The sequence below is a fragment of the Erythrolamprus reginae genome, chromosome Z (assembly GCF_031021105.1).
Source record: "Erythrolamprus reginae isolate rEryReg1 chromosome Z, rEryReg1.hap1, whole genome shotgun sequence".
In the NCBI taxonomy this organism is placed as follows: Eukaryota; Metazoa; Chordata; class Lepidosauria; order Squamata; family Dipsadidae; genus Erythrolamprus; species Erythrolamprus reginae.
Genome location: NC_091963.1, coordinates 117,538,059 through 117,564,329, shown reverse-complemented (window position 1 = coordinate 117,564,329; position 26,271 = coordinate 117,538,059). Strand labels below are relative to the sequence as shown.

At 41.7% G+C, this 26,271-nt stretch overlaps 1 protein-coding gene across 1 annotated transcript in view; it reads right to left on the bottom strand.

Moving 5' to 3' along the window:
- LOC139153033 (ADP-ribosylation factor-like protein 5C) overlaps positions 1–23,054 on the bottom strand; it is a 28,707-nt gene extending 5,653 nt beyond the window's left edge. The window contains exons 1-5 of the mRNA XM_070726551.1: positions 22,973–23,054; positions 8,885–8,945; positions 6,599–6,746; positions 3,155–3,238; positions 936–1,087 (exon numbers count right to left, since the gene is read on the bottom strand). Coding sequence (XP_070582652.1) covers positions 936–1,087; positions 3,155–3,238; positions 6,599–6,746; positions 8,885–8,945; positions 22,973–23,018 — 491 coding nt within the window. The 5' untranslated portion in view covers positions 23,019–23,054. The remainder of the gene's footprint in view (positions 1–935; positions 1,088–3,154; positions 3,239–6,598; positions 6,747–8,884; positions 8,946–22,972) is intronic.
- Positions 23,055–26,271: the final 3,217 nt, after the last annotated feature.

Sequence of the window (26,271 nt, the reverse complement as noted above, 5' to 3'; positions counted from 1 at the left end):
TGCAGAAAATACAACTTTAGCAACGCCTGGAACGCATTACTTGACTCTGTGGTTTCTTCCCCAAACCTCAAAATCTTTAACCTCACAGTCTCTACAGTTGATGTCTCCCCTTTTCTAAGAGGTTTGTAAGGGGTGTGCATAAGTGCACCATTGTGCCTACCATTCCTGTCCTATTGTCTTCTTTTATCATTATTTACTTCTTATGTTATGCTTCTACAAACTACAATCTTATACTTGTTTGACAAAATAAATAAATAAACAAATAAACAAATAAATGTAAAATTTTAATTATAAATAATAAATCATTTTAATATTATTGATGAAATTGAGATAATTGATAGCTATATGAATTTAATATGTATTGCATATTTGAGTGCAAGGCACTGATTAGCATACTTGAATTTAAGACTCCCATTCTAGAGCAGTGGTTCTAGATGGTTGGGACCCCTTTGGGGGGTCGAACCACCATTTCCCAGGGGTCGCCTGAGACCATGGGAAAAGACAAATTTCCCATGGTGTTAGGAACTAAAACTTCTATTCTGGCGCCTTGGAACATATTTTTACCATCCAACCAATCAGGCGTTTACAGTGGGGTTATCCTTCTGATCTTCCTGCCAATCAGCTTAAAGCTCTGTTGGGAGAATTGGCACTAGACTTATGGTTGGGAATCACCACAACATGAGGAACTATACTAAGGGGTCGTTGAATTACAAAGGTTGAGAACCAATGTTCAAGAGCAGTGTTTCTCAACCATGGCCGTTTGAAGATGTGCGGACTTCAACTCCCAGAATTCCCCAGCCAGCAACGTTGGCTGGGGAATTCTGGGAGTTGAGGTCCACACATCTTCAAACGGCCAAGGTGGAGAAACACTGTTTTAGAGAGATGAGACTTCAGCTGTTCTTAGCATACAGGACATGCAATTCTGGTTTACTGACCCCTCTCCTGTGAGCGCACAGCAACCTTGAATATGCCATGGGTGGTCTCTGATGGAGCCCAGGGTGAGGAACTTGGAAATTTCAGAGGTAGACATGGAATTTTTTATATCTTGCTTGTTGGCAAATATCAACACAGCTGCATTCTGCAGGTCCTGGGAAAGAAAAAGAGAACAGCAATAGCACTTAGACTTATATACCGCTTGCACTGCTTTAAAGCCTTCTGCAAACAGTTTACAGAGTCAGCATATTGCCCTCAAACAACCCGGTCCACATTTTTCCCATCATTAGTCAACTTTGAGCCAGTGAGAATCAAATTGCCGAACTGCTGGCAGGTGGCAGTCAGCAGAAGTAGCCTGGAGTACTGGATTCTAACCACTGTGCCACCACAACGCAGTGGTCAAAATAATAATAATAATAATAATAATAATAATAATAATAATAATAATAATAATATTTATTTATTTGCCGCCCCTCTCCGTAGACTCGGGGCAGCTAACAACAATAATAAAAACAACATGTACAATCCAATAATAAAAAACAACTAAAACCCCTATTATAAAACCAAACATACACACAAACATTCCATGCATAACTTGTAATGGCCTAGGGGGAAGAGCTATCTCAACTCCCCCATGCCTGGCGGTATAAATGAGTCTTGAGTAGTTTACGAAAGACAGGGAGGGTGGGGGCAGTTCTAATCGCCGTGGGGAGTTGGTTCCAGAGGGCCGGGGCCGCCACAGAGAAGGCTATTCTCCTGGGGCCCGCCAAACGACATTGTTTAGTCGACGGGACCCGGAGAAGGCTAACTCTGTGGAACCTTATCGGTCGCTGGGATTCGTGCAGTAGCAGGCAGTTCCGGAGGTAATCTGGTCCAATATGTGTTTGCCTCCAATTTCTATCAACTCATGATTCATTCAAAATGAGTGAAATGATACATAAAACTATCGCATAAAGATCAGAACATAGAAACATAGAAGATTGACTGCAGAAAAAGATCTCACGGTCCATCTAGTCTGCCCTTATTTCTTGTATTTTATCTTAGGATGGATATATGTTTATCCCAGGCATGTTTAAATTCAGTTACTGTGGATTTACCGACCACATCTGCTGGAAGTTTGTTCCAAGCATCTACTACTCTTTCAGTAAAATAATATTTTCTCACATTACTTCTAATCTTTCCCCCAACTAACTTCGGAGTCTTCGGAGAGGGGCGGCATACAAATCTAAATAATAAATAAATAAATAACTTCAGATTGTGCCCCCTTGTTCTTGTGTTCACTTTCCTATTGAAAACACTTCTCTCCTGAAACTTATTTAACCCTTTAACATATTTAAATGTTTCGAACATGTCCCCCCTTTCCCTTCTGTCCTCCAGACTATACAGATTGAGTTCATGAAGTCTTTCCTGATACGTTTTTGTTGTGATTCCGTCTGAGGCCCCTCAGGGAACGGCTGATCCTCTGCCGGCTTCCTGCTCAGAGGGGGAGGATGAGGAACAGGAGGTTCAGGCAGACGGGGAGGAGGAATCTCAGGCTGAGGGAGAGGGAGGACAGCCAGAGTCCCCCTCGGGGGAGCTCTCCCCAGCAAGCAGCCTGGATTCCTTAGATGAAAAATGCACAAGCAATCATAGATCTCCGGCAGAGAAGAGCAACACAGCGAAGGGGACAATTAGCCAGGTACTTTCAGCACTAAAGAGGCAACAGCTGGGTTTGGGTGTGGTGCTCTCTGGAAAGGCTGAAAAGGCAGACCCACCCTTCCTGGCTTGTGGAGTATTATCTTTGGGAGTCCTGGGACCTGGCTGTGATCTTTGGCGTCTTGGAATTCTGGTTTGTGACTTTGAATACTGAAACCTTGGGGGGAAAAGGTGTGGGTCTTATTCTCTACAGTGGTGGGTGTGCCAGCAAGAAGTGTGCTGTATTGTCTGGCCATCAGGACTCTGCTGTGAAGTCTCATAGCCTGCCTGTTGGGAAGAACAGGTTTTTCTCTGTGTTTATTTTTCAAACTATAAAGTGCTTTTGCTTTTACCAGCGTGTCTGGCTGCTTTTTCCAGTTGGTGTTGAAGTCTGGGGGCACCCAGACAGAACATGTTTTATGCTTAAGACCTTTTAAGAACAAAAGGGAAACGTGGATCCAACATAATTTATTTATTTATGGAAGCAATTTGTGGACCAACCTACTGTATATCATCTATCCCTGCATGTAGTAGCAGGCAAACTCACCTCGTGAGCTAACATCTTATACAGCTCCTCTTTTGTCACCGTCAGCCTCTCACGATCTGTGCTATCGATCACAAGGATGACAAACTGATCAAAGGGGGAAAAACACATTTATAAACATGATCAAGACTAAGTGAACAAAATTGAAGCAGGGACTGAGTTCACACAACCCACCACAACCACAATACGTTGCAGAAATTGTGATTTATAAACCATGTTTGTGAGCTTACACAATTTTATCTTACTCAATAAGCTACTATTAAGAAAACCATTCTTGTTGTGAACCTAGTTTTCAGCCCTGGTCGGCCCCAAACAGCATTGTTTAGAAGGAGGAAATATCAGAAGGCATTGAGAAAGATTCTATCACACAGGAAAACTTCAAAAGAATGAAAAGTAAGCGTTTTTGATGGCTATAGAAAACTATCTGATGGAAGGAAGTAGAAGACTAGACAGGAGACCAAATGCAAGTAGAATCAAATAAGAGTATTCAGAAATAGAAATCTAACAGCAGCTCCCTCAATGCATGTCTCTTTTGCCCACATTTAAGATTTACCGTAAGTTATAGCTTAAATATATTGATCAGAAAGTTCAGAGGTTTTGATGAGTATTTGCTAAATCAGGTTCGTTATTTTGCACAACTACTAAGCTTGACTTCATTCCAGGAACAAACGAAGTTTGTTAAATTATCAAAATGCATTCCTAACATCAGAACATAATTTATGGAAGCCAGAGAATAAAATAATTTCAGGGCATGTCTGCAGAGTGAAGATGCAAGTGAAAGAGACATGGAGCTCCCTAGACATCTTCCCCAGGGGGATTTTTAAGAAGAGGTTCGAAATGTAGGAATAGACTTCTACGTGGCAAATAGTGTACTGTCTGGAAAGCATATAGGAGAAAGAAAAAGAAAAAAAAATCACATTTCATATCTGAAAATGTCAAGCATTCAGTTTTAGCTTATAAAGAACAAGTCTCAACTTGCCTTTGTTCTACAAAACAGAAACTATGATACAATCAAGATTTAAGGGTAATTCCCATCCCCCACAAAATGCATACCTAAGCAATAACTTTGCATGTGATAGCACAACATCAATATACAAGAGGAAGTAGAGTGACAGAAAACAGCTACTAGAGAAAACTAAACATAAGATCAAAAAGGAACTCCTTCCCATATTTTAGACTTTAGTTGTCTGGTTTTCACAGTTAAAAACCAACATGAGAACAGATTAAAAAAACCTCCTTATACCAAGACAACTTGTACCATCCAAATGGTATTTGGAAACGAAAAAAATATTGTTAAAAAGCACACCATCTTTCGGCTGTGGCGAGGAGGGTGTTTGCCCAGGTTCGCCTGGTGCACCAGTTGCACCCCTATTTGGACAGGGAGTCATTGCTCACAGTCGCTCATGCCCTTATCACCTCGAGGTTCGATTACTGCAACGCTCTCTACATGGGGCTACCTTTGAAAAGTGTTCGGAAACTTCAGATCGTGCAGAATGCGGCCGCGAGAGCTATTGTGGGGCTTCCTAGATTTGCCCACGTTTCTACAACACTCTGTGGCCTGCACTGGCTGCCGATCGGTTTCCGGTCACAATTCAAAGTGTTGGTAATGACCTTTAAAGCCCTTCATGGCATTGGACCAGAATACCCCCGGAACCGCCTTCTACCGCACGAATTCCAGCAGCCGATATGGTCCCACAGAGTTGGCCTTCTCCGGGTCCCGTCAACCAAACAATGTCGTTTGGCGGGCCCCAGAAAAAGAGCCTTCTCTGTGGCAGCCCCGGCCCTCTGGAATCAACTCCCCCCAGAGATTAGAACGGCCCCCACCCTCCTTGCCTTTCGCAAGTTACTCAAGACCCACCTATATCACCAGGCATGGGGGAAATTAAGACATCTCCCCCAGGCTTTCTTATATTTTATATTTGGTATGTATGTGTTGTACGGTTTTTAAATTGTTGGGGTTTTTAAATATGATTTTATTATTAGATTTGTTCCATTATTATACTGTTTTTATTACTGTTGTGAGCCGCCCTGAGTCTTCGGAGAGGGGCGGCATACAAATCTAATAATTTGAATTGAATTGAATTGAATGTCCACTAAACATAGAACATTGGCTCGAAGTGACTTTAACAATATTTTGGAATACCATAATTTCGTTCTAATTTTCACCAAAGTGGTGCCTCTGAATCAGCATTTCTCAACTATGGTGATGTTTGGATGTATGGACTTCAGTTATCAGAATTCTCCATCCAACAAGCTGGGGATGTTCACACATCTTAAAGTTATCAATTCTACTCCAAGCTGATGTCTTTTGAGACCTTTGGCTTTGCTTCTGTTATCAACTTATAAGGGGAATTAACATAGCCATGAACCTTTTGACTAGAGGTCTTCAAACTTGGCAACTTTAACACTTGTGGATTTTACCTCCCAGAATTCTCCAATCATGCTGGCTGGAGAATTCTGGGAGATGAAGTCCACAAGTCTTAAAATTGCCAAGTTTGGGGACCTCTGTTTTTGACATTTCAATATTGGTTAATATTGGCAGGTATTAGATTTTTGGGGGGGATAAGCATTATACACACATAAACGTAATCCAGAATTAATTACATATTAGTATGAGTTCAGATTTAAACTATATGAAGCATCAATTGAGAGTAGTATATTCATTATAAGTATTTATGATAATGGAGTTTAATTTCTTTTAAAAAATAGTTTGCCGTTGTCCAAAACTGCAATGCCGTTTGTTAACATAAGTGGTTTATGCTTATACAAATTTGTATTCCCAAGAATTATTGCCCAAATTTTACAATCTTATGTGCTGCTTATGAAGCGAAGAAACCATGGATGTAAGATGAGCATTTCTGAAACAATATCCAGGTAATCCTCAACTATAATTGAGAGTTTCCATTTCTAAGCAAGGCAGTTAAGTGTTGGGTTTTCAACCTTTTTTGTCACAATTGTTAAGCAAATCACTGCAGTTGTTAAATACATTTAGAGTTGTTAAGTAAATTATACTCCCCCACATTGATTTTGCTTATCCGAAGCCACTTTGGGAGTTTGCAAACTGTGACCACATGACTCTAAAATGAAGATTTTATCAATTCTGGTTGATAAGTGTCTAAATTTTGATCATGTGACCTTGGGATGTTGCAACAGTTAAGTGCAAGGACTGGTCATAAGTCACTTTTTCATGACATATTTATCTTTTCTGGTACAGATTTTTGCCCCCTTCGGTGACTATGCATAGCCTGTATCTGGATAGCATTACAGCCTGAATATTTAGTGTATGGTGTCCTGCTACCCAAGAGCAAAAGGCTTCGCAGAGTTTTGTGATAAATGTAGATTATGGAATAATTGTAACACGAGAGCTCAAGAAACCCAATTATCCTTCCCACTATTCCATATGTATTTTACTTCCTTAATTTATTTACTAATGTTTACCCAACTCACCTCTGTGTTGGAATAGTAGGTGTTCCAAGTAGACCGCAGATTTTCCTGACCACCGACGTCCCACATGAGGAAATGTGTCTTGTGCTGGATGATTTCTTCCACGTTGCTTCCAATTGTAGGCGACGTATGCACAACTTCATTCATTAGGCTGATGAAAGACCAAAGCCATAAGGTGCTTTCTTAATGTACCAATCTCCCCATACACTTTTATCTTTTAAAAAACAAGGCAAAGATGTTTGAGACAGTCAAGCCTTCAAGTTACTTATGTTCCATAGGATTTGGGAAAATTGAAAAAATTGCTAGAAAAAAGTACACACAGAGACTAGAATAATAATCTTGATTCTTGTTTTGGGGATAGTAAGAAACAGAATAAGGATGCTATAAATCTCTCGTGTCCCTTGAACAACAATTGAAATAAACATTATATGGCACTGCTCTATCCTTTAGAACAGTGTTTCCCAACCTTGGCAACTTGAAGATATCTGGACTTCAATTCCCAGAATTCCCCAGCCAGCATTTGCTAGCTGGGGAATTCTGGGAGTTGAAGTCCAAATATCTTCAAGTTGCCAAGGTTGGGAAACACTGCTTTAGAATATGACAAATTGCTTGTCTATACCTATGATGGCGAACCTATGGCATGTGTGCATAAGTGGCATGCGGAGCCATATCGGTAGGCATGCAAGCTCAGATCTGGCATGCATGCATGTGCTGGCAAGCTGATTTCCACTGGGAGTTGAAAAACAGGCTGTTTCCAACTTCCAGAGTGGGTGAGAAGGTCCATTTTTTTACTCTCCCCAAGCTCCAGAGCCTTTCTAGGAGCATGGGGAGAATGGTCCTCCAGAAGCTGAAAAGTTTCCATTTACTGACTTCCTGTTGGACCGGAAGTTTTGTTTTTTTGTTCCTCCCAGGCTTCAGAGCCTTTCTAGGAGCCTGTGGAGGACATAAACAGCCTTCCCCACACCCTCCGGGGGGGGGGGGGCAAGTTGTGAAATGGGCCATTTGTGAACTTGGGAGGGCCCTGGGGGGAAGAAGAACAAAAATACAAAACTTCTGATCCAACTGGAAGTCAGGTCCGAACTTCCGGTAGGCCCATTTTTCACACGCCTGAGCTTATGCAAGTGCCCTGCCCTGCATCCAAAATAGGCCACATTGGGACTCCTGGGAGGGACGGGGCAGGGGGCCCGCCAGGAGTGGGATTTTGGGGGTTCTCTGAATTGCACAGCATTTTAGCTAGATGTTCCCCCAAACTTTTGCGAACCCCCAGCAGCCCACCCTGTCAACATGTAAAGGCTTAATATAACTGATTTATTGCTAGAAGCCTATGCCCAGAAATCTTTTCAACTTACAGTCAACATCTGGTCAGAGCTAGGTCAAGTTCAATAGTAATCAAGGGCAGCTGGAGTGATCCCATTCATGGCCTCATAAGAACTCTAAACCGATTCCTTTTATTTATTTTTCTCCCTGGCTCTCCCTAGCCCTTCTCCTATAGACAGATGTTTAAATGAAATTTGGCATTTTTATCCATCTATCATGTCCTAGCCAAATATTTGGGATGTTACTATTATTTTAAATGGCAAAAAGTAGGTCTTTTCTTTTCTTTTTTTGGATTTTTACTCCCCAAATTGAGAAATGTGCTCATATATGTGTTTTATACATTATTAATGGATGCATCCTAAAGGCAAAATGTATATAATACAGACACTCAATATCACCCATCAAATACTTTGGGAATTTGAATATATCCTAGATTACTATATTACAAAAGAGTCACAATTTAGTTGTAACATGCAAAGCATGTTCTATTACAGTGTGTTTGAAACTTAACAGTTTTAAAATATGTGGACTTCAATTCTCAGAATCTCCCAAACCACCGTTTTAAAAGACTGTTCCAGTTTATAAATCCAACTATAGATTAAAGCAAGGTATTCAGTCTTTTTGTGGTCAAAATCACTTTTTAAAAAATTGCTGAGAACTTTGGGGAAGGGATATGCATTGAGTGACACGACAATATTAGTAGAGACACAGAGGTGGATATTTCTTAACTCAATCAATTCGCTGTTAAGCTTGTTGCATTGAAATAATTTAGACGTTTGCTACAACTTTTTGATGACATGACTCTGTAAAGTTTAGGAACTGCAAAGAAATAAAAGATTAAAATTGTATGCAACACAGAATATAAGCTTGCCTACTCCTATATTAAACTCTGTTGCAAAGGGAACAGACCAAGAGATTTATTTAAACTAGACATTGTATACTGAAAAAGGAGAAAGACAAGGAGATACTTACAACTGATAAAGGATGGTGGTTTTTCCAGCATTGTCCAATCCAATAATTATCACCTTATGCTCTAGAATAAGACAAAGTTACAATATGTCAGAGTTAATGTGATAAAATATAATTGCTACTTCTTTAATTCACCCATAACATTGCGATTGAAGAATAGACTTGAGAGAAGATTTGTTCAAGACTACCAACCCGACGCATAAGAAAATAGCTTGAATCTGTTATTTGCATCCATACTTAAATGCAACTCATGTACCTTCTGTTGCACTATCCCTTTTCAAATTGCCTATTAATCACCCTAAATGTATTAGAGACTTCTAAACAGTAAGTTTGAACATTTTTCTCATGTGAGTTTATCTTCAACTCTGAACAAAAACAATTAATTATAAGTTTAAAAAGTTAAAAAGTTAAAATAAACAGTAAAAGATTTTTATCTAAGATAAATTTGGAGACGTAAAATTTGATTCAAAATGTTATAATATAATGTCACAAATTAGTAATTATAACATGAATATTAATAATCATGTTTACTTGTATGGGTAAACTAGGTTTAAAACCTTTAATGAAGGAAAACAGAGGTAGAATAAATTTTATTTGACAAGGCAGAGAAAGCATCAGAGGTGATAGGCTAAGAAAATAATTTGGAAAAGGATGCTTTACAAAGAAAACTGGCTGAATTTTTTTTAAAAAAATTAAATGACCTGGAAAATGTGTTTTTACTGGAACTACATAAGAGGTAGATTAGTCTGTGAAGATAAATCTGTGAAGATAAAGAATAAAGAATTGGAAAGAAATCAAATCCTACCACAATATTTCACTGAATTAAAGACCAGAATTTTCTGCTGACACAAGGATTTAAAAACTGGGGTTTTATGAGTTTTTGAATAGACAAGGGAGAGGATGTGACATGAAGAAATAGCTGTTTAATCCTATAGGGCAGTGTTTTTCAACTTTGGCAACTTTAGGATATATGGATTATGACTCTTACTTGACTGGGGAATGCCATACATCTTAAAGTTGTCAAGGTTGAAAAACTATTATAAAGGGTGAAGACTTATAAAATGCACTTATACTCATTGCGACAAAGGTTAGAAATCTCTTCTTTATGTACTTACCGTATATTTTTCCTTGTATTATGTTTTTTTCCCATTCTCTTTATGTACGTTCAGGTTTTATTACCGAATTTACTATAAAAATTCTTAATAAAAATTATACTAATAAAAGAACACAGAAGGAATTACCAATGAAAGATTTGTGGTGTGAGCTAAAAGGGCATAATTCCTGAGCAGGCACTGGGAGACCCCAGGAATGAACAATGATTGCTCTCAAATATCTAAAAGCTGGGGATGAGAGGGGAGAAGAAAGAGACAGACAGACAGACACACATCAAACACTCTAGGGTCTAGGACAACTTACAATGGACATCTTGGCAGGGACAGACCACCTCTGCCAAATCACCACCGCCAAGTCATCTCTGGACAACTCAACACAGCCAATTCACCAACTTGCTGCGGGCAGCCGGATGGGCAAGTGAGCAAGTGGACAGAATGCAGAGAAGCAGCAGCTGGGGGCTTCACGCCAGAATGAAAGCCAGGTGGGTGGGTGAATGAATGAGTAGAGTGCAGAGCAGAGCAGCGGCAGCTGGAGAATTCTCATTTTCATATACACCGTTGCCACCATTCATCCATCCATCCATCCATCCATCCATCCATTCATTCATTCATTCATTCATTCATTCATTATTTATTTATTTATTTATTTATTTATTTATTTATTTATTTAGTCCAATACACAATAATACACAATGAAGGTTACAGAGGATATAGTAGAGAAGAAATACGAGATGTAGGAGAGACTATAGGACAGGGGACGGAAGGCACTCTAATGCACATGTACACCCCTTACTGACCTCTTAGGAATCTGGAGAGGTCAACCGTGGATAGTCTAAGGGTAAAATGTTAGGGGTTAGGGGATGATAGAGTCCGGTAATGAGTTCCACGTTTCGACAACCCGATTACTAAAATCATATTTTTTTTACTGTCAAAGTTTGGAGCGGTTAATATTAAGCTTGAATCTGTTGTGTGCTCTTGTGTTGTTGTGGTTGAAGCTGAAGTAGTCTTTGACAGGCAGGACGTTGCAGCATATGATCTTGTGGGCAATACTTAGATCATGTTTAAGGCGTCTTAGTTCTAAGCTTTCTAGGCGCAGGATTGAAAGTCTAGTCTCGGAGGATATTCTGTTTCGAGTGGAGGAGTGAAGGGCTCTTCTGGTGAAGTATCCTTGGACATTTTCAAGGGTGTTAATGTCTGAGATGCGATATGGGTTCCAAACAGATGAGCTGTATTTTATGATGGGTCTGGCGAAAGTTTTGTATGCTCTGGTAAGTAGTGTGAGATTTCCAGAGCAGAAGCTACGTAGGATTAGATTAACAACTCTTGAGGCCTTCTTAGCGATGTTGTTGCAGTGGGCTTTGGCACTTAGATCTTTAGTTATTAGTATACCAAGGTCTTTAACCGAGTGGGGATTATCTGTGATAATTTGTTTATTAAGTTTGTATTTGAAGTTCTGATTGGCAATTGCTACCACTGTGCTGAGTTACATACCATCCAAAGTTCGGACCACTCAACGGTGTTGGCAGTGTTCACATTGTTCAGCAGTGGTGGCAGTGGACGGGGTAGGCATTGGAGACCATGCATGTCTCATTTTCATTTATTTATTTATTTATTATTTGGATTTGTATGCCGCCCCTCTCCGAAGACTCTACTGCTACCACCGTCATTGCTGTCATTGCTGTGGGCCATTCAGCAATGGCTGCAGAGCTTGGGCTTTGCGACAGCAGGAGTGGGTGGGGTGAAAGCTCGGTGCAGTGGTAAAGGATGTGAAAATGGGATGCACCCATTTTTCGCTGCCTCTTGCCCTGCTCACCGGCACGGCCACCAAATGGCTGAAGACCATCACTGCTGCCAAACAATCCAAAGTGCAAACGAGCCAGAGTTCAGTGCAATGGTGGCGGCAGTAAGCAGCAAGGGTATGAAAATGGGAAGCTTCTGGTTGCTGCTGCTCTGTGCTTTGTCCACCCACTCTATTATTATTATTATTATTATTATTATTATTATTATTATTATTATTATTTATTAAATTTGTATGCCGCCCCTCTCCGAAGACTCGGGGTGGCTCACAACAGTAATAGAAACAATATAACAGTGAGACAAATCTAATATTAAAAGAAAAGATATATAAAACCCCAACAATTTAAAACCATACAACACATACATACCAAACATGAAATATAATAAGCCTGGGGGAGATGTCTTAGTTCCCCCATGCCTGGCGATAAAGGTGGGTCTTGAGTAATTTGCGAAAGACAAGGAGGGTGGGGGCCATTCTAATCTCTGGGGGGAGTTGATTCCAGAGGGCCGGGGCCGCCACAGAGAAGGCTCTTCCCCTGGGGTCCGCCAAACGACATTGTTTGGTCGACAGAACCCGGAGAAGGCCAACTCTGTGGGACCTTATCGGCCGCTGGGATTCGTGCGGTAGAATCATGCACCTGCCTGGTTTTCACCCCACTGTAAAGCTCAGGTAGCCACCATTAATCTGCATCCTGCCCACCCAGGTCTCCTCTGGCTGCCAGTTCTACTTGTACCTGCATCAAATTGACTGTGTTGAGTTGTCCTGCAATGACTTGTTGGCTTTGAGTTAACAGAGGCAACTTTACGGTGACAAGCTGGCGGCAGTGAACTGACCATGCCAAGCTGGCCACTATGAGTTGTGCTCCTCCATTGCTGTTGTGCAGACTGAAATGGCTCACTGTGCGATCCGTTCCCATATTGATGCATGGCCTTTTAGCATAGACACCAAGAAGCTCAAACAGAAAACTAGATCAAAGCAAAATTCACAAGCAAACATGATCAATTTTTGCATTCACAGCATGACTGTGGTGTGAATGAATGTGGTTACATGGTTTTATGACTTGGGGGGGGGGGGTTGGTTTACGTTTTATAATTGGGCTTTAGAATACGGTAGTTTTTGTGTTGTTTTTCTATGTTTTGAGCCACCCTGACTCTTTGGAGAAGGACGGCATATGAAAGTCCAATTAATAAAATAAATAATAAATAAAATAAATTCCTCCTGACCTCCAGCCAATATAACAAAGAAGGGAGAGCAGTTTGGAATGAAACAAAAAAAACAATCCCAACAATTTGGCACAGATCATTTCATGTTAAACAAAGGGGACTTTCCTTTTCTTACAGTTCTCCCTAGAACTATGATGGTGAATCTGCCAGCACACAAGTCGTTGCCCTAGCTCAGCTCCAGCATACATGAGTGTGCTGAACAGCTGATTTTTTGTTTGCACAGAGGCCCTAGGAAAGGGTTTTTGGCCTCCAGAGGGCCTCAGGGGATGCGGGAGAGTCTCTGGAGCCTGGAAAGGGCAAAAAACAGGCTTATCAGGCCCACCAGAAGTCGGAAAATGGGGAACCAGGGGGACCGTGTATGCATGTGGGGCAAGGCAGGGATGGGCTCCAGCTGGAACACTAAATTGGGCTCGTCGCTATGGCTTGTGAGTGCTTGTGGGGCCAATGCAATTTTGCTTCTGCACCTGTGGAGATAGCAAAATCGTGCATGGAGCCACAGGTGCACCCATGTTTCAGTGAGGCTTTTTTGCTTCCACGCATGCTGAAACATGGGTGCACCTGCGGCTCCGTGCATAATTTTGCTATCTCCACAGGTGCAGACGCAAAATCGTGCTGGCCCTGCAAGCAGTCACGAGCCACGGTGGTGAGCCCAATTTATCATTCTGGCTAGCAGCCACCTCTGGGGCGGGGCATGTGGGGAGCATTGAATTATGGGTTTGGACATGTGCACATGTGCGATATCGTGCGCACATGCACCTTCGACACCCAAGGAATGAAAGGCTCACCATCATTGCCCTAGAGCAGCAGTCCCCAAACTACAGCCCGCGGGCCGGATGCGGCCCCTAAGGTCTTTTAACCGGCCCAAGGCAGCACACGAGATTTTACCGATCGATATAATAAGAGGGAGAAATAGAGAGGGAGAGAGAAATGAAGAGGAGAGATAGAAAGGGAGAGAGAGAAAGGGAGAAATAGAGAGAGGGGGGAAAGAGAAAGTGTGATAGATACAAAGAGGGAGAGTTAGAAAGAGAGTGAGTGAGAGAAAGAGAGAAGAGAGAGAGAGAGAAAGAGAAAGAGGGAGAGATAGAGATAGAGAGGGAGAGAGAAAGGAAGAGGGAGAGAGAACGAGAGGGAGAGAGAAAAAGAGAAAAATGAGAAAATGATGGAGGGAAGGAACAAGGGAGAGGAAAATGAAACAAATGAGAGAAAAGGAAGAGGGAAGAGAGAAGTGGAGAGGAAGGAGGGAGGGAAGGAAGGAAGGAGAAATGGAGTTTGTTGATTTAAGTTTAAATTTACTTGTTAATAAAGAAGTATAAATTACTTAATTACTTAATTATTAATTACTTAATTACTTATTACTTCTTTATTTTAAATATTGTATTTGTTCCCATTTTGTTTTTACTTTAAATAAGGTATGTGTAATGTGCATTGGGATTTGTTCATAGGTTTTTGTATAGTCCGGCCCTCCAACAGTCTGAGGGACAGTGAACTGGCCCCCTGTGTAAAACGTTTGGGGACCCCTGCCCTAGAGGGTTTTTTGACCTAATACTTAACTTACAGCCACAATTGTATCCAAGTGGTTATTAAGTGAATTGCACCCATTTATTGCCACGGTTGTTAAAAGAATCTCTGCAGTTGTTAAGTGAATCATGCTAATCCACTTTCCCCTCTGGGATTTTTTCTCGGGTGTTTACTGGAAAGGTTGAAATGGCAATCACAGGATCCCTGCCCATTGCAACCACTGTAAATAGATGCCAGCTGCCAAGTGCCCGAATTTTGATCATCTGATTGTGAGGATGCTACGGCAGTCATAAGTGCGAGGATTAGTCGAAAGTTACTCTCTTTTTTTCAGTGCTACTGCAACTTGAAATAAATGGAGGTTTACTTGTATATAAAAGAGATAAAAAGCCAAAAAGATGAGAAAATGACTTGATTTAAACACAGATTATAAACCAGGACATATGTATGACATTTCTCCTCTTAGACACAGTTGTTTAAATTCATGTAAGGATTCAGAAAAACTGTTTCCAATTTCAAGCTGTACATCACAGCCCCTCCTTTTCTATGGTAGTCTAAGAATTCCTTATATGGCAAAACAAGATAATGAGATTACCTTTTCGATTGGCAAGCAGCCCTATTTTTAAAAAAGAATCTGATTCTTCTAAGAATAAGATTGGCAGCGATATTATATGAAACTTACTTGCTTTGCAAAATAGGAAGGAAACGCTACTTCAACGAAAAGAAACAACACAATGGCATAATTGGTTCTCTCTAAATACAAAGATACCAAGATACTGTACTCTCCAAAGAATACCACTTGCAAACATTGTTTCAAATTCCATACATGGACTCAAAGTGTGTGTGTGTGTGTGTGTGTGTGTGTGTGTGTGTGTGTGTGTGCATGCGTGTGTGTGTGTACAAACATCCGTTTTGGCTTATTCTATATGAAAGTAGTATTCATAATTTATAATGTGTAATGTATGACAGAAATATACAACCTAAGGCTGATGAAAACTTTAATGCAAATTATAATTTGTATCATGATACAAAAGGATAACTGGTTAAATATCCAGCTGCATTTCAAATATTGCAGTTACATTAATTATATGTAATTTTAATTCGACATTAAATATAATTATGTTGGATTTTCATCCATCTTCTGCTTTCTGGGATCCAGCCCTGTGCATCCATCTCTGCATTAGAACCATGTTTCTTAAAATGTAGTGCCAGGACCGTTTCAGGGGTCTGCAAAATCAAAATTATTTGCCCAATATTGAAAGTTTAAAATAGTATCACTGTTATTATAATTTATTAAAAATATTTTCCATGCAAACATTTAATATTTAATGGATTTAACACTGTTATTTTCACAGTGTTCAATAAATGTTCTATGAATGCATCAATGAAAAATTTTAATCCAGTATATTGATAAATAGAACCAATACAGACAAAAGCTCTTTTGGGATCCTCTAGAATTTTTAAAAGTGGGAAGGAGTCCTGCCAGGAAAACATTTAAAGAACACTGCCTTAAAATAATTTCATAGAACAGTGATAATGAACCTTTTTTTCCTCAGGTGCTGAAAGAGCGTTTGTGTGCGCTACCGCACATGCCCGAGTGCCCACACCCATAATTCAATGCCTGGGGAGGGCAAAAGCAGCGTCCCCCACCCCCCGGAGGCCCTTTGGAGGCTGGAAACAGCTTCTTTCCTACTTCTGGTGGGCCCAATAGGCTCGTGTTTCACCCTTCCCAGGCTCCAAAGGCTTCCCTAGAGCCGGGGGTAGGTAAAAACACCCTCCCTCATCCTCCCAGAGCAGGGGTGGGTTACTACCCGGAAGAGGAAGGACGCAGTGGAAGAGCAAAAATGGAGCTCCACCCCAAAGCATCCAATTTGCACTGAAAGATGTTGAAAGAAAATGCAGGGCGTCCTGCATAAGCCATGCCCACAGTGTGGTAGTAAAGAATTTGGTAGCCCATCACTATCCCGGAGGCTCTCTGGAAGCCAAAAATTCCCTCCCAGAGCTTCTTTGCAAGCCAAAAATCAACTGGCCGTGACAAACATGCAGGTTGGAGCTCAGCTAGGGCAACGGCTCACGTGCCAGCAAATATGACTCAGCATGCCACCTGTGGCACCCGTGCCATGGGTTTGCCATCACTGTCATAGAACATAGAGTCATAGAGCTGGGAAGGAAACTCAGAGATCTCCTAATCCAAGCAAGCTCAAATAATTTCATACCATCCCAGACAAATGGTTGTCCAATTTTTGTTTATTTATTTGTTTATTTATTGGATTTGTATGCCGCCCCTCTCCGTAGACTCAGGGTGGCTAACAACAATAATAAAAAACAGCATGTAAATCCAATACTAAAACAACTAAAAACCCCTTATTGTAAAACTAAACATACATACAAACAAACATACCATGCATAAATTGTAAAGGCCTAGGGGGAAAGAGTATCTCAGTTCCCCCATGCCTGACGGCAGAGGTGGGTTTTAAGGAGCTTACGAAAGGCGAGGAGGGTGGGGGCAATTCTAATCTCTGGGGAAAGTTGGTTCCAGAGGGCCGGAGCCACCACAGAGAAGGCTCTTCCCCTGGGCCCCACCAAATGACATTGTTTAGTTGACGGGACCCGGAGAAGGCCCACTCTGTGGGACCTAACTGGTCGCTGGGATTCGTGCAGCAGAAGGCGGTCCCTGAGATAATTTTATTATTTTTTTATTTTAAAACCTCTAGTGAGGGAACTTCCACAACCAATGTCCAAACACAACTTCTAATTGCATACATATTATATTTTATGGTGTAAAATAAGCAATGTTTGAGACTCACTGAAACTTCATTGTGAGTCCTGCCCAAATGTAAAAATTTCTACCATTTTCCTTTGATGCCAGATTCTACTGACATGGTTGTCAGTAACCATAATAGTCTGGAATTCTGGGAGTTAAAGACTACTCACTGAGAGAGAGAGAGCCTCCCTTGTGTTAACCTAGTTTATTATCTGGATCAACTTTTGATCTAAGTAGCCATATTTTTAAATTAGTGATAACATTCACATTGAAATTGGAAGATCGCTGATTTAAACAAACTATAATTAATGTTGTTACCATTTTGGTCCATTGTAAATGTAGTAATAATGGTTTGCAAGATTCACTTCTAGGCCCAATAGGAGGGTAGGAAGAAAAACACACAAGCTCGAAGTTGATTTACCTTGTTCTTGTTAGCGTACTTTGGACTAAGTCACATCTTAGCACATATCAATGTGTCAAGAACAAAACACACCTAAGGGGTACTTAGCTAATTTTTAAGGATGATCATTTCTTTATGGAAATCTGCGAAACCTTCAGCATTTTTATAGTATATGAATGTATAGGGCAGAGATACCCAAACTTGACAACTTTAAGACTTGTGGGTTTCAACTCCCAGAATACTCTTGTGGATTTAAGACTTGTGGATTTCAAACTCCCACCATATCTGGCTGGAGAATTCTGGGAGTTGAAGTCCACAAATCTTGAAGTTGCCAAGTTTGAAGACCTCTGCTATTAGGGAAACACTGAGTTTTGGTGCTGTATTCCAGACTGATACGTAATGAGAAAACCTTGGAAGTAATGAAGGAATGCCTACATACTGCAGGGCCAATACAATGCCTACATATTGCAGGGTTAAATATGTAAGCTCACTCACATCAGTATTTACAAGGGATGGTATTTGGAATAGCCTCTGCTTGTAGTTGAAACCTGGTTATCCATTCTGCATGCAGCAGTCAGAAGAGGCATCCAAGTGGACTACAGGTAGTCCTTGACTTACAACAATTCATTTAGTGACCGTTCAAAATTACCACAGCACTGCAAAGGGTGACTTATGACCATTTTTCACAGCTATGACCCTGACAGCATCCACTTGGTCACATGATTTACATTTGGATTATTATTATTATTATTATTTATTAAATTTGTATGCCGCCCCTCTCCGCAGACTCGGGGCGGCTCACAGCAACAATAGAAAACAATATACAATACAAATCTAATATTGCAAAGTCTTCGGAGAGGGGCGGCATACAAATCTAATAAATTATTATTATTATTATTATTATTATTATTATTATTATTATTATTATTATTATTAAAAACCCATAATTTAAAAAAACATGCACACAACATACCATACATAAACCATATAGGCCTGGGAAAGATGTTTCAGTTCCCCCATGCCTGACAGCAGAGGTGGGTTTTAAGAAGTTTACGAAAGGCAAGGAGGGTGGGGGCAATCCTAATCTCTGGGGGGAGCTGGTTCCAGAGGGTCGGGGCCGCCACAGAGAAGGCTCTTCCCCTGGGTCCCACCAGATGACACTGTTTAGTCGACGGGACCCGGAGAAGGCCAACTCTGTGGGATCTGACTGGTCGCTGGGATTCGTGCGGCAGAAGGTGGTCCCGGAGATATTCTGGTCCGATGCCATGAAGGGCTTTATAGGTCATAACCAACACTTTGAATTGTGACCGGAAACTGATCGGCAGCCCATGATTGCTCTCGCAGCTGCATTCTGCACGACCTGAAGTTTCCAAACACTCTTCAAAGGTAGCCCCATGTAGAGAGCATTAAAGTAGTTAAACCTCGAAGTGATGAGGGCATGAGTGACTGTGAGCAGTGAGTCCCGGTCCAGATAGGGCCGCAACTGGTGCACCAGGCGCAACTGGTGCTTGTCAACTGACGCACGTTCATGATGACTGCAGTATCCTAGGCACAGGTGATCCCCTTTGCAACATAAATTTTGGACTCAACTGTGGGCAAAAGTTGAGAACTACCTGAATGGTCCCTGCATATGGCACTTCCATCCTCTCTTCTCAGATTAGTTCCCCTCTGACTTTCTGAAAATCTTTCTATCTCAGGTCACAGCCAGTTGTCCTTATGAAAGTTTCCTACACCAGCCTCTGTGTGAGAGAAAAACACACTGGCATAATATGTAGGCTTCCACGGCCAGTATCTGCTGGGCATTTTTGAGCTTCAGAGTTTTGTGATCCTGCACCAATCAGAAATCAGTTCCGCTAAAGACCCAAGCCAGACAACTAGCTATAAAGACAGGTGCTCTATATTTTACCTTTGAAGGTGTACAACTGCTGGCGAAATGTCAGGACATCTGTAGACTAGAACAGCAGCCCCCAACCTATTGGCACCAGGGACTGGTTCTGTGGAGAGAGGCTTTTCTGCAGACCAGTGGTGTGTGGGTGTGTGTGTGGCTTTGTGTATTGATTGTATCCCACAGATGGGGCTTTGCTTGTTTGTGTGGACTAGTTGGTGGCCTGCCACAGACCGGTCCATGGACCAGGGTTTGGGGATTCCCCTGGCATATATACCATGATCATTAAACCTAAAGCACAGCATTGCCCAACTTGCATTGTATTTACTTCTTATCATGAAAACATGGTTGGAAACCAGTGCTGAAGTTATGTACATGTCAAATGTACATGTATTCATGTGACTTTCTTCCTTTTTAGAGGCAAAACTCCAAGACCAAGAAACTCCTAATATACACTGCTCAAAAAAATAAAGCTAACACTCAAAGAATACCTCTTAGATCTGAATGAATCAAATATTCTCACTGAATACTTTGTTCTGTACAAAGTTCAATGTGCTGACAACATGGGAAAATTATTGTCAATCAGTGTTGCTTCCTAAGTGGAGAGTTTGATTTCACAGAAGTTTGATTTAATTGGAGTTATATTGTGTTATTTAAGTGTTCCCTTTATTTTTTTGAGCAGTATATATTTCAACAATGTTTAAGAGTGCAAAACCAGGATATGTAACATTGATGAAATATAATATATTAGGGGTTTCTTTGTTGGCTTGGAGTTCTACCTCTAGAAAGGAAGAAACTTACATAAATATAATATGTTCACTTGAACATGCAGACATGTATATAGCTTCAGCATTGGTTCTGTCATGTTTATTTTTATTTATATGAAGGAACACCTTGTTAGCCCTAGAACAAGGACAGAAGCACCAGTCGAAACGTCACCAGAAATCTCTGAATCTTACATGGGAAGAAACCCAAATACGCCAAGACCGTCATACCTGTACCTGTGAAAATCTACGAAAACAAATATATATGTGTGTGTATGTATCACATGTTTTTCCTGAATTTTTAAAATTAAGGGAGACTAGGATAGCGCTATTTCGGCCTTGTTCTGGCCTCATCAGCTAGCCATACCCTTACTGAGATTTGATTCTGGAGCTTAGGCAGAGAATTAACCTCTAGGCCACCAGATCTGATCCCTTCAGCTTTGTACCAGGGAGGGGCTATATGGTTTTTTTTGTTGTTGTTGGATCACCCTGGTATATTGAAGGAATGTCACAGCTCCTTTTTGTCTCTAGGCCCAACCCAGGGCCATTTCAAGGCAGTTAATTTATTCATAGCCAACAAACTATGTTCTGTATGTATCACATGTTTTTGCAATGCTGAAAGGGATCAGATCTGGTGGCCTGCCCCAGGATCAAATCCCAGTAAGGGTATGGCTAGCTGATGAGGCCAGAACAAGGCCGAAATAGTGCTATCCTAGTCTCCCTTAATTTTAAAAATATCAGCAAAAACATGTGATACATACAGAACATAGTTTGTTAGCTATGAATAAATTAACTGCCTTGAAATGGTCCTGGGTTGGGAGTCTGCATACCCACCGGTCATTATAGTTCCAGGCTTTAAGGAATGTAAAGCATTTTGCTTAGAAAACTGGGGGGGGGGGCATGCCAACATATAACAGTTAGAACAAAGGATGGAAACTATTCTTGTAGCCAAACATTTGCCTAAGCAAACAAGCCATGCTAAAGAAATGCAGAATTTTCCATGTAAACACCCCCAATACTCCCACCCACTCAAAAACATTTGCAATCCCCTGACTCCCAGAGAACAATAGAAAGGGCAGAATTTGACCAATTTATAGAAAACTTTTCTCGACTAAATTGTTACTGTCTCAGATACCAGTACAGTATATAGGAAAAACTGGGGGGGGAAGGGGGGGGAGTGCATTATCTGTAAGATTCGAAGATTTTTCTTTTAGCCAGTTCCTTTAAAGTTTAAGCTTTCTGCTCAAGTTTTAAGTTTTCTGCTATTACCCATTTTAATGTCTTCTGCTTTTAACATTTTGTTCTCATCTATTGCTGCTTTACAACCTAACTCTACCACACTCTCCCACTTCTATGCACAGACACCCCCCCTTGTTCATTTGTTCCCACACCCAAGCGCATATCACTTGCCACAAATGCCCTTCAACATCAAATATCCAGGCATGCTCTTTGTCTTTATTAGCACTCCCTGAAATAACTAATAATGGTAGTTCACCTACTTCAGCAAGCAAGTGAACATAGAAGACACTTTCCAGACTAAGTTTTTACATCATTTTTGATGTCCTATGCAAAATGCAAGATCATTAAAAATTAAAACACAAATATCTTATTACAGTCCATAGTAAAGGAAACATTAGAATTCACAACTGCTTTAGTCCTTTCCAAAAGATTTTCATGAACAATTATTTTCCTTCCCTCGTTTCAGTTCTGCTCAACATACATGCTAAAGTAAGTGTCTCCAACCTTGGCAAGTTTAAGATTTGTGGACTTCAACTCCCAGAATTCACGAGTCAGCTTTGCTGGCTGAGGAATCCTGGGAGTTGAAGTCCATAAGTCTTAAAGTTGCTAAGGTTGGAGACCCCTGTTTAAAGCACATGCACTCAAATGCTACTACATGCTTCAGACTGAGTGATGGCACAACTGCAAATTCTGGTTAGCTGCACAAAATCTTTCCTCACCAGCTACTAATTGATATGCTGAAAAGATCATGGCTCCATACCCCAAATTTAACCCTAGAACATGGTACCAAATTTCTTGAAAGAAAAAGGAAACTACAACCAAAAAGAAAATAGAAAGAGAAAAATAGGGAATGAAATCACAAAAAGCAAAGAAAGCACAGTTCCAAATAGAATAAAAGAAGAAAGGAGACAGGGAGAAGTAGAACATGGTTAAGTTTATAAACACAAGAGTGAACAAAAAAAGGAAAAATGTGTAAAAAGAGAGAAAGAAAAATGAAAAAAATAAAAGAAGGTTGGAAATCAAATGAAAATGCTGCGAGGGGGAGCAGAGTGAAAGGAAGAAAAGAGAAAAACAGAATGAAAAAAGGAACCGTGTATGAAAAGAAAGGCAATAAATGAATACATTTTAAAATAGAGAAACAAAATGAGAAACAAAAGAAAGAAGAGAGAAAGATGCAGAGCGTGAAGGCACGTTCCGTGCAAAATAAGAAACAAAGTAAAACTGGGATTTAACAAGAAAGAAAGAGAGGAGGGGAAAAAACCTCGGGGAAAGTTGGTGGACAACAACCTAAAAGGCAAACACGTTTTGATTGACATCCACACTTAGCATTCCGGGAATTGTGTAATAAAAAGGGAGGAAATGCGGGCGCGCCGCGCTCAAAGACATCTTACCGCGACTTCCAAAAATATTCAGGAGTTTAGCAAAAAAATTACCCATCCCGAACTTCACAGCTTCACCAGCAAACGCTTTCGCCCCCGCCCCTCTTTATAGACTCCGCAGGTGCCGCGTCAGAAGCTAAGTCCACCCCCGCCGAGCTCCTCCCTCTCGAAAAAAAACTCTCGAGGGGGATAACAAGTGGGACTCCGCGGAACCCTTGAGTGACGTCAGAATGCGTGGTGGAAACAGGGAACCGGGCAGGAAGACGTGGGGACAATACAGGGCTGGGTCTGCAGGATAAATTCTCTTCCTCCAAGGAACTCTGTGTGAAAGGGGCGGAGGGAGGCAAGCGGGGTGCTTGGCACTGTGCTGTCTGGCTTTTGCGAGTGGGTGTAGAGCTGACGGCATTTGAGACACTGGGTCAAATGGTCAGGCGGGGTTTGCTGGAGGGATGCTGGAGCAGCTCAAGGCTAGTTTTAGAGTAGGCGTCTGCCGCTGGAGATCTTCTCCGTGACCTGGTCCTGTTTCATGTTACGGTTTCAAAGTGAAAATCAGCACCTTTAATTTAATTGATTTATATGCCGCCCAATCTCATGGGACTCAGGAAGTAGAACAGCTCTCAAAGTAGAGTTATTGTACATGGAAGAACGTTTGACACTCCCACCACAATTCTGCACCCTGAAGCTTCCAAGGAGGGTCCCATGTACTGCAAGTTGCAGCAATCCAAATGGGAGATGATTAAGCCCCCAAGAAGCTATCAAGGGAGGCCTTGCAGTCCTAGAACTGCCCTAACTGGGGCCTCAGATGTAATTATGCAAAAGGTTCGTTAGGTATGGGTGCCATTTGCTCCTGGAGCAGAGTCCAGGGGACTTCCAGATTACTCTCCAGGGCTAATTTGACTTGAGCTTTTGAGAAACTAGGAGCCTCTGGTTTCCATACAGGCATCACATTGAGGGGTTCTTGCAAATGTTGCTATATTGCTTGAAGGCTACTAGACCAGTTATTGAACACATATTTAAAGTTTGTCAGGACTGCAAGACCTGCCTGGGGGGGGGGGGTGAGGTCCCTTTAAACAGGGGAAAAGGCAATGCTAATTTCCCCCCAGATTAGTGCATTACAGTTTTCAGCAAGACCTACTGTATATATGTGGATATTTGGGAACTGGGGGGAAATTGAGAAGAGCTCTGCCAGTTTCGCCCCCCCCCCAAAGGCAAGTGACTAGAAGACTAGTAAAGTTGTCTACTAATGCACTACAAGGTGAGTGCAGTAAAGGTTTGTCCAAAACACTGCAGGGTTAGGGTTTGGGGTGGAGGGAACTTTCTCAATGGCATGCCCTACACAACTAGACTTACAATCCTAGGTTTAGAAAGCTTAGAACTAGGTCACCTTAAAGACGACCTAAGCATAGCCCATAAAATCATCTGCTACAATGTCCTCCCTGTCAATGATTACTTCAGCTTCAACCACAACAACACATGAGCACACAACAGATACAAACTTAAAGTAAACCACGCCAAACTGGACTTCAGGAAATTCGACTTTAGTAACTGAGTAGTTGATGCATGGAACTCACTACCAGACTCTGTAGTGTCATCACCTAACCCCCAAAACTTTACCCTTAGACTATCCACTGTTGACCTCTCCCGATTCCTAAGAGGTCAGTGGGGGGCGTGCATAAGTGCACCAGAGTGCCTTCCATCCCCTGTCCTAATGTTTCTCTCTTACTAATGTCATGTATATAAACATTGCCATATCTTTGTACACTTCCAATACATACTTGACAAAACAAACAAATAATAAATAAAACATATGAGAGCATCCCACAATCTATGTCTGCCTCGCTGACTTGTCAATTGAACCAGTTTTTTTACCCAGATGTATTAGTCTTCTGGGAGACCAGTAGCTCATGTTCAAAAATGGCCTGTGTGACAGTTATCAATGTGAAGCACCTTTGCTCCAGCAACCTGTCACTCAGTCAGTTTAGATTTACAGTGGTCCCCAACGTTTTTTCCACCAGGGACCAGTTTCAGCAAGACAATTTTTCTATGGCCCTGTGGGGGCGGAAAGGGGTGTGGTTGGGGGCGGGATTAAGCATGGGGGTGCTGGTCCTCCCCGCCCCTCTTTCCCGCCATCGCCCTGTGGGCCGGCAGAACCTGCCTCCCAAGCCCTCTTGCCCAGCGGGGCCTAAGCGCTGGAGACAGGGGGTCCTGCCTCCCCCCAGCCAAAAACGCAAAAGCGCCCCGCGACAGAAGCCAAAAGAGGCTTGAGCCTCTCGGTCCTTCCTGCCCCTCTGTCCCGTCCATCGTCCTGTGGCCGGCAGAACCTGCCTTCCGAGGCCTCTTGCCCGGCGGGAGGCGAAGCGCTGGGGGGGGCGGCATGAGGGCCGGCAGCTGCTGACTCCACGGACCGGTGCAACATGCCCCGCGGCCCGGTACTGGTCCGCGGCCCGGTGGTTGGGGACCCCTGGTTTAGAAGATGGATAAAGTCTTGGTCCCACAAACTCATTCACACTTGCCTAAGTCTACAGTATCTCACAGCACTTCGAAGCCCACTGGTGATGATTTGTTCTCCCAGGGACTGGTGACTTAATATGAGAGGGAAAACACAGGACCATAGTAGGTGCTTAAATTTTCCCACAGTAAATTGGTAAGGATAAGTTCACTTGTAAGCCTAGTTACTGAGGCAGCTTGTTCTTGACTATCAGGAGAGTGCAAATTGGCCTTTTATATCTTTCTTCTGACAAAAACCAGAGAAACAGACAATAACACATCTATGTGAAAGAGTCCTAATTGTCAAAATAATTAGCTTACGGTTCAGTGCTTTGCGGCCTGAATCCAGGCAATAGGGATAATTCAATAAAGCGTGGTTAAATAAGCTAGAGGTCAGAGTGTTGACTTGAGTTGGGGACTTAAATGCTCCAGTCAAGGATTTGTGAAATGTGTCTGAGCAAAAACAGATTTGAAGATTGCTGAGTGCATTATCGAGAGGCCTTCTGTTCAATCCAAGAATCTTTCCCGACCTTGATCTATTGTATTACTTCTTCCCCTGCAATTGTTTCTCTTAAAGCAGAAGTGGGGAGGGAAAGGCAGGAAAGTGGAGATATCTAACACTTCCTCCCAATATTGTAGCGGGAAGTATATTGGCCCTTTCCCAGTGTTTTATGACCACCTCCAACCTCTCTAATAGCCTGTGCTACTTTGAGGGGGGCTATTGAAAGGGAGTTAACAATGTTATTTGCAATATGAAAAATGGTTGTGTTTTGGAGTAGAAATGGGCTTTGCTACCTGTGAAATTATGTTTTTAAAAAACGAGA